The 9,694-nt window shown below is 40.5% G+C and overlaps 1 protein-coding gene across 1 annotated transcript; it reads right to left on the reverse strand.

The window, feature by feature from the left end:
- Positions 1 to 4,386: 4,386 nt before the first annotated feature.
- THNSL1 (threonine synthase like 1) lies at positions 4,387 to 6,604 on the reverse strand. The gene is given in 6 exon segments (XM_009992765.2): positions 4,387 to 4,418; positions 4,421 to 4,954; positions 4,957 to 5,388; positions 5,391 to 5,660; positions 5,663 to 6,283; positions 6,286 to 6,604. Coding segments are annotated over 6 exon segments (2,208 nt in total).
- Between the last annotated feature and the right edge of the window lie 3,090 nt (positions 6,605 to 9,694).

The following is a 9,694-nucleotide window of genomic DNA, read 5'->3' on the forward strand; positions in this document are numbered from 1 at the left end:
AGAATCTCAGCTTTTCTCTTTTAGGTACTCTTTGAAAACAAGCTCTTCTTTTTAGACATTCCTATAAAGTACTCTAACAGTGTGTGACACATGCCCTACGATATCAAATGCATTAAGCCCCATGGAACCACGTACTGCAGGATTTCCACAGAGTCCTTATGCGGAAACCAATTCCCGTTCCAGTAATTCAATCCAGGCAGTTGGGTTCATTGGGGTTTTTTGGTCATGTTTTTTTGTTGTTGTTGTTGTTTGTGTTGTTTTGTTTTTTTTTTTATTTAGAATTCTGGTTTTGTACTGAGCACATCCAGTGAAAGCATTACATTTTTCTCCACTTGGAACTACTGTGAGAATCAGGACTGAACCATACAGAAATACAGGGTGGATGCGCACTTATCATCTACACCAGCAATGCTTCCTTTTCAGCAATACGCTTATGCAACTTTTTCTTACACAACTTGGATTATTTTTTTTAATTACATATTTACAGTCTTTCTCCAGTCGTGTCTGGGAAGACGATGAAATTTCCTCTGCCCTATGAGTAGACACTGCATGAGTAAGTCTTTTCACCCTGGAGAAGAGGCAGCTCAGGGGTCACCTCATCACAGTTTTCCAGTACTTAAATGGCTGCTAGAAGAGGACAGAGGCTCTCTCTTCACAAGGAGCCACATGAAGACAAGGGGAAATAGGTACAAGTTGCACCATGACAAGTTCATCTTGATATAAGACCGAATTTTTCACAGTGAGAACACTGAATCACTGGAACAACATCCCCCAGGGATGTGGCAGAGTCCCCATCACTGGAGACTTTTAAGATATGAATGGGCAGGGTGCTAGATAAGCCCATCTAGGCTCTCTTTCCCATAGAAAGTTGGACCATATGACATTTTGAGGCCCTTTCCAACCTGGCTGTTCTAGGATGCTGTGAAAATAAAAATAAAAATTATTTGCCACAGTTACTGCAGAAATAGTGAATGAGGATTGAGCACAGAAAATCACTAGAAAGGTCCTAAAAGGCATCCAAGAATAGCACAATCTAGAAAACTACTGTGTCGCCCCTCTGTTATCAGCTACATTTAATTTCATTGTGTAACGCATTCACTGTGGCAAATGCACATCATGCTTGGGTCTTTTCACCTTACACTGGAAGAATTACACTTTCTAAAATAGCTTGCTAGATAGTGTAACTTCTTCACCTCTAATGTGGCAAAAAGTACAAGCAGACACACAGAGGAAGCTGGGGATATAGCAACAGTTTGAAGCTCCAAATGAGTCCTGACATCTAGAAGATGCTGCCTCTCAAAGAGGCAAAAAATGTGATCAACTACCACCTCTATTGTCAATAATTTCCTATTTGAATCTTGGTGGGAACCACAATCTCCTATATACATTCTCACATCTGATGACTCTGAGATCTTTACCTGTAACCGTATGTCATTCAAAACTTACCAATATATCATTTTATCATTTCTCCTAGTGTGAAATGTAGTTATATTTAAACCTTTGCCAAATATCATAGAATCACAGAATATCAGGTTGGAAGGGATCTCAAGGATCATCTGGTCAACTTTTCTTGGCAAAAGCATGGTCCAGACAAGATGGCCCAGTACCCTGTCCAGCTGTACCTTAAAAGGGTCCAATGTCGGGGAATCCACCACTTCCCTGGGGAGATAATTCCAATGGCTGATTGTTCCCATTGTGAACAATTTTCCTCTTGTGTCCAATAGGAATCTCCCCAGAATTAACTTGATCCATGACCCTTCATCTTTCCATGTGACTCTTTGTAAAAAGAGAGTCTCCATCTTCTTTGTAGCCATCTTTTCAACACTGGAACATGGTGATAAGGTCTCCCCTAAGCCTTTTTTTTCTCAAGCCTGAACAAACCCAGTTCTCTCAGCCTTTCCTCACACAGCAGGCTTCCCAGTCCTTTTGATCATCTTGTGGCCTTTCTCTGGACCCTCTCCAGCCTGTCCACATCTTTTTTTGCATAGTGGGGACCAAAACTGAACCCAGTGTTTCAGGTGTGGCCTGACAAGTGCTGAGTAGAGTGGGATGACTTCATCTCTCCTGGTGGTGCCCTTGTTGATGCATTCCAGCATCCTGTGGCTTTCTTGGCTGCAGCAGCACACTGTTCACTCACGTTGAGCTCGTTCACCAAAACCCCAGGTCCCTTTCCACAGAGCTGATCCCCAACCAGGTAGATCTCAGACTATGCTGCATTCCTGGATTATGTTTTCCCAGGTGCAAGACTTTTTACACTTGTCCTTGCTGAACTTCATAAGGTTCTTGTTAGCCCACTCTTCCAGCCTATCTAGGTCTTCCAGCATCGTGGCTCTCCCTTCCAAGTGTCCACTTCCCCACTCAGTTTGGTATCATCAGCAAAATTCATCAGGGTACACTTGATCCCATCAGCCAGATCACTTAAGAAGATATTAAATAGCATTGAGCCCAATATCGATCCCTGGGGAACTGCACTTACGACACGTTATGAGTTTGAAAAGGAGCTATTTACCAGCACCTCTGGGTGCAGCCTGTCAGCCAGTTCCCCACCCACCGCACAGACCACTTGCCCAGACTGTAATGCATCAGTTTCTCTAGGAGAAGGCTGTGGGAAACCATATCAAAAGCCTTGGAGAAATCCAGGTAGACAATGTCCACCGCTTGCTCTGCATCAACTGAGCAGGCTCCTTTGTGGTGAAGGTGATCAGGTTTGTCAAGCACGGCTTGCCCTTGGTGAATCTGTGCTGGCTTTTCCCCATCATGTCTTCATTTGGCTTGTGATAGCCCCAGGAGGATTTGTTCCTTAACTTTCCCAAAGACTGAAGTAAGACTGATGGGCCTATAATTTCCTGGATCCTCCTTTAAGCCCTTCTTGTACCTGGGGGTGACATTAGCCTTCTTCCAGTCTTCTGAGACATTCCGCGATCTCCATGCCTTCTCAAAGATTATGGAGATTGGTGTCACAACGTCAGCCAGCTCCCTTAACACCCTCGGGTGGATAACATCAGGGCCCACTGGTGTTGCAGGGGTCAAGCTCCTGTAATAGATAACATACCAGTCTTCCTTCACTGACAGTGGGTCTGTGCTTGCATCAACCTGGGGTTTAGTTCCCAAGGCCTGGGGCCCAGCAGTGCTGGTAAAGACATTATATCAAATACGACCTACAGTTAGCAGAATAAGTTTGTCCATAAACCACATGATCTCCTAGGGAAAGCTGCTCTATTTTCTTCTGATGAAAAAAAAACAATAAAGAGCCTGTCATTAGCAAAAACAGATTGCTAACATAGATCTATTTTAGGTTACACAACGAATACCTCTGATGCTATCACATTTTTCAGACACGGGAATTCATCTTTCATTTTTTTTGATGAGATGCCAAGCACTTTGGGAAGCTTCTTTCTTACACTAATTGATGCAAAGTATGAATAGAATAGAAGAGAATGTCACGGAAATTAATTTATGAAAAACATGAAAACAGAAGTAATTAGAATAAGAAAGCTATATGACTTCTAAGATAAAACTTATATTCTAAAAACTTAGAATGCAAGAAATAAATGTAAATAAACGGTGAAGTCTGGTTCTTATTGAAGGAGATTGCTTCTACTACAAGCAAATTCTTCTGTAGAATTAAAAAAGTATTTTAAAGTTGAAAGTTCAAATAGAAAGATCTAGAAAAGAGACTACGACACATTGGAGGAACAGCCTCATCTCAAAACTATTAAAAATATCAAATTAAGGATCCTATTTTACACCGGAAAATATCCAAGAGAAAAAAAATGCCTGAAAATAAACTAAAATAATTTTTTTTTACATAAATGCTGGCCTCACAATACATTAAAAACATGATACAAGATGGTAACATACCACCAACTGAATGGTTCAAGGATTAAAAATACAAGCATACTTCAATATTTGTAGTGAAATCAACCCTCATTAGCAACATATAAACACCATTACAGGATCTTACTATGTTTCAGTGCCCTAAGTGAAGTGAGTTGACGTTTAACTAATCACCCATATCATTCTTGCAACAAAACAAGAGCTAATAGTTTCAGAGAGGTCAGACTTCATTATCTTCCTCTTTACATGGAGAACACTTCAGGCTTATGATGGAGACAGCACTGCCAAGGAAAGCTGGTGCTACTGCCATCTCTACTGTGTATGACCTGCAAAAAGTATTCCAGTCTTTTCTACTCTCAACTCACAACCTTTCACCAATACTAGAAATCTCACGAGTTACACATACTGCTGAAAACTCAACAATTGCGTATAAAACTGCGGACGTTACGCTGCGGACTGGACACAGGCCAGATGAATCACAACTTTATTAAAACATGCAGCTTGTTGAGAATGTATCACAATTGACAGAGCGGACTTCCGATCAGCTGCTCAGAAAACTTTCATGAAATGATTTTGAATTAAGTTTCTATGTGGGACATCAGCATACTCATATCAGCAGCACAGACCTGGTGATCCTCATTCCCCTTCTTTTTCAGGGTCTCTAATAGGCCCCAGTGGACTGGAGGCAGAGGGCTGTAAGAACTCAGCAAGTGAAGCTGACTTAATGGATTCTGGTTTATTTCCGCAATCCTCAAGGCCCTCAAGATAGCAGGTGCAAACTTAGAATAATGAGCTGTAGATGAAATAATAATTGGGCAAGTTCTGTCTTGTAATCGATCTGCAACTACTTTAGCAACAGCTGTGTGTGTATCCAAAATATATCCTGTAGTTGTGTACACAGAGTGAATAGCAGCTAGACAGTCCTCTTCAGAGCACCATCCAGCCACCAAGTCCTGCTGAAGCTTTTCAAGCAGATCTTTCCGTAGCTGGAAGTGGCCCTGATTTTCCAGCTGGTTATACAATTGTGTCACCAGTTGCCCATCTCCATTAGCAATCAGGTGCAAGTATCGCTCAAGATTGGAGGACTTCAAAATATCTACTGCTGGTGAAAAAGTGGGAATAATTTTCTTCCTCTCAAATCGTAAACACCTGTTCTTATGAAGTCAGTCAAAACATTGTTTTCATTGGAAGCACAAATGCATTTTCTAACAGGAATTCCCATCATTTTAGCATACAAGGCAGCTAGTATGTTGCCAAAGTTTCCTGTAGGAATGCAAACATCTACAGGGCTTCCAAAAGGAATAATATCTTGATGAACAAGATCAAGGTATGCAGAGGCATGATAAACGATCTGAGGAAGCAGTCGTGCCCAGTTTATGGAGTTTGCTGCAGCTAAAGCTGTTCCATATTCTACTGTAAGAAAGCCAGTATAATCAGAATTAGTAAAGATTTGCTTTATAGCTGTCTGGCAAAAATCAAAGTCAGATTTGACACCTACTGACCAGGCATTTTCTTTCTGACAGCCAATCATCTGTGACTTTTGAATTGGCTTACTCCATCCTCAGGAAAAAAATTCATCACAGCAATTCTCTGTTTGTCAGTGTCGTGGAGACGACTAAAGCCATCTAGGACAGCACTCCCTGTGTCACCAGAAGTAGCTACCAGAACCAAGTAATTGCAGCTTCTGGGAATGCAGTATGCAAATACATGTGGCACCATCTGTAATGCAAAATCTTTAAATGATGCTGTTGGTCCATGAAATAACTCCAGGAGAAACTGATTGCCTGCCAGATGCCTAACTGGGGCAATTTTAGAACAAGTAAGTTTTCTCCATAAGCAGCTCCAATAATTTCTGCCAGCTTAGAAGCAGGAATATCACCAGGATGTATGCACCTTTCCAGTATCACCTGGGCTCTTTCAATGTAGGTTGCTTCTATTAGGCCTTGCCATTCTCCAGCAGTGAATTTTGGAAGTCCTCTCTCAGGAACAAAGAGTCCTCCATCAGGGGCTAAGCCCTCAGTAACGACGTCACTGAAATATTTACTAGAGTCTTTTTCGTTAGTCCTTCCAGACCTGCTAGATCTAGTTGAAATGAAAGTTTCCAGTTCTGAGTTTTGATATCTCTTCACAGCATCAAGTACCTTTTCTGCTACAACCTCTGCTGCAATATCCCCTCCACAAAGAACACGGATGTCGTACCACCTTTTGTAGAACTGCTTCCTAAACTGAAGTATATCCTTGAGAGAAACACCAGAAGACTGTCCCACGATGCGATCCACTTTCATTGATTTCAGCCTGCTCATAATGACTGCTGTGGGCACATCCAGATATACAACTATTCCACTTTTCTTCATATGCTGCATGCCAGCAACATGCATTGGATTGGACCCAGTAAGGGAAATGACACTTCCAGATGCTGAAAACTTCAACAGGGCTTTTCCTTCTCCTCTAAAAATTGCTCATTACCAACATCCTGCAGTTTTTCCGACACACTCATATTCCAGGTTGTTTCAAGGACATCGTCATCTATGTCTATGACAGGGCAATCTAGTTTCTGACCTACTATTCTCCCAATCGTTGTTTTCCCAGCACCCGGAGGTCCCATCAGGATAATATTTTTGTTTCCAACAAGAGAATGGCTTGAGAGCCATGACTTCCATAGCTGTGCAAATGCAACAGGTCTGGAAAGCATCAGTTTTAAAGATATGCTAGAAAGATAGTTTTGAGTTATTAGTCTTAAAGGTTGACACTGAACAACACGAAACATCTTCTGCTAGGTTGGTTGGTTGATTTTTTCCCAAGCCAACTTGACAATCCACTTAACTGCTTCAAAAAGAAAAAAAACAGCAATTAGTCCTTCAGCAAACATGTAGGGAAAAAAAACTAAGGATATGAAGTTCAGAACAACAAGAATTCAAACATAAATCCAGTTATGACTTCATCAGTGCCAAGGAGGTATTTTTCAGAATAAGACTCATTCCCCTCTCCTGCGTAGCTCCAGCTCGCTCCCTCTGACAAATCCAACTTCAAACAGCTCACGTCCTCAGGGTAAACAAAGACATCCAGACCTAACACTACAATACCATTTGCAAGTAATATTGTTTATAGGAATTAAAAACAATTAAATTTTCCTCTAGTAGACTTACTTTTAAGTACACACTTACAAATAATGAAGATTAACTAAATTATCTCTTGTAATCAAAATGTTAACAAAATATGTATTTTTCCCACCTCCCAAGATGCCTTTGATTTCTTATATTTTCTTTCTAAAAAAAACCCAAAAACCCCACAAAGGCAAGACCAACTTAAATACACAGAAAACTCACAGACTTACGCAACAGCAAAGCTGGAAGAGTTGCATTCAATTCTCTTCTGAAGGGATGGCAAACCAAGCAAGCGACTCGTCAAGAACTCCTATAATGGAATTGTATCCAGTGTAGGTTGGCAGGGGTGGGGGAGGGGAGGGGGGAGAGAGAGGGGGCGGGGGGGGAGAGAGAGAGAGAATACGTCATGAGGACACTCTACCCCCCAAAAAAACCCACAACACTAGGAAAGTTGGATCTCCAACAAAGATTGAGCAAGAAGCTCTCAACACGGTATTTTGCTTAGAGAAACCAACACCAGTATCAGTAAGAATTACAGCACGCGATTTGTGCACATTTAGGGCAAAGGAGGAAGGACTCCCAAAATCTCAGGGGGTGGACAGAAATCAGCACAAATTTGCACAGCAAATCCCTACAGAGTCATTTTTCATTTCAGGTATGCAAACAAATATCACCTTGTTACTGTTATTTATTCATTTTTCATGACTAAAAATGCTTAAAGAAAAGCAACACTGAATTTACTTTTAGGAAATTAATGATATTTTAGATGTAAAAAATCTAACTCAGTGCTTACTCATCAGTTCTAAAAAATATATATATTACATATATTTGCAGTATATATAAATATTTTTTTAAAAAATATTACTTTTAGTTGCTATAGTATGTAGTACAAAGAGATAGTCAACTAAGCTGCAAGTTGTACTTTCCTTTTTCTCCTGGGACTGTAAAACATCACCAAAATGGCAATCAACAACTTCTAATAACTACATTTTAAAGACCCAATGTAGCTGCTAGCACCCCAGTTTAATAAATTTTTTTGTTTATATACCAGTGACATTTACCAATTTTAAAAAAATGTTCTGAGAAAGTGTTTCCACACGTTAATCAAGACAAACTAAATAAAACAATTAAAGGAATTCACTAAAGACTGTTTCTAAATCCTTTGATTGTTCAGTGCCTTTTCTCCAGACGCTCTCCAGTCCAACAGCGTTCTGTCACTGTGGAAAGCAGGAGAAGGCCTGGAATGCAGCAGAAGGCAAGTGAGCACCAAATGGGAACAACATCATCTTCCAAACGAACATCTACTCATGATTAATCCATGTTTGCAGTTACCACACCAGTCTTTTAAGATCCTGCTGTTCTCCACCAGTGTGCATTGGTTAACCCACTTGCTATTGGTTATCAAAGAACTCCAGAGACACAGGTCACAAGCTTCAAAATGACACAGAAGCTCAAGTTTTGTAAGAGCAAACCACAAAAACAAAAGACTCTTCACTTCCAGATGCTCCTTGCTCTAGACTCTGCTCTGTGTTCCCCAGTCTGTCTTTTGCACTCTACTTCCTTTACCAAACTGTTAGCATACGTTACGAAATCAAAGTATTTCTAATTATTAAAATCTTTGCACTTTCTCACTTCTGTATGGACAGATGAGCTTGCAAACAGTAAGTCCCCATGTTTGCACTCAGTGCTAAGACACGATGAATGTGCTGTAATTACAAGGCATGGGTCAGAGTAAAGATGGGCATATCATACCGTTCATTTTTTTCCCAATTCTTGTAAAGAGGAAGGGAATGGTCACGTGTAGATCTAATACAAAATTTCTGTAATCTTTATTAAAAAGAAAAAACAATCTGTGAAGAGTATTTGTGATATTCAGTATCATTATAAAGCTGTACCATACTAGTAATGGTACAGTGCTCTAGTGAATACAAACATACAAAATGTGCTCTAGTGAATACAAACATACAGAGCTACAAGGCCAGAAAGAGATATTTGTATTAAACATCTGGACGTAAATAAGTTATGTTCAGGATTTTAAAAAATTTAGAGACGTTATTTATCAATTTCATTTCCTGAATGTAAGAATCCCTTCAAGCGTTAGGTATGAACTCAGGGAGCACAAACCATGCCAAGCAGAGCGGCCTATCATGTCTACTTGCAGTAGGGATTCACTTTGAGATGCAGTCACTCGGCACATGCTACACAGATGCTGGACACACCACTTGGATTGCTTTATGAATCCAGGCCACAGGGACCGAACACCCTGCAAACTACAGGTGTAGACAAGAAAGGAACTGGGCCCAGATTTCGCTAGTTATAAGCTTATTGGTAGAGGAAGTTATAAGCAGTCTATGGTATTGTTTGAAATCAACTTGGTTACTCTGGTGCAAAAATTTACAGGGCATTTCTTTATTCAGCAGCTCAATCAGTTTACCCAATTCCAATGTAATTCAATTTTGCACTCATACACGGCACATTTACACAAAAGTTTGCAACCATTGAATTTAACTGTTTCTTTGAAACCACTTTTTATTCAATTGGCAAAACCTTACTGTAAAACCAGCTCAAATTGACTTTGTATCTCAAAGAGTTTACCAGTCTATTTAGAACACCAAACCACCCAACTGTAGATACAGCTCATTCTCCCAAAAGAGTGGGTTGTGGGCTTTTTTTGAAGCAGAGCTTGCACCCGTACCTCCAATGACATTTTGACAACACACCGAGACCCTCCTTGGCCTGCGGACAGCACCTAC

The sequence above is a fragment of the Tauraco erythrolophus genome, chromosome 7 (assembly GCF_009769465.1).
Source record: "Tauraco erythrolophus isolate bTauEry1 chromosome 7, bTauEry1.pri, whole genome shotgun sequence".
In the NCBI taxonomy this organism is placed as follows: Eukaryota; Metazoa; Chordata; class Aves; order Musophagiformes; family Musophagidae; genus Tauraco; species Tauraco erythrolophus.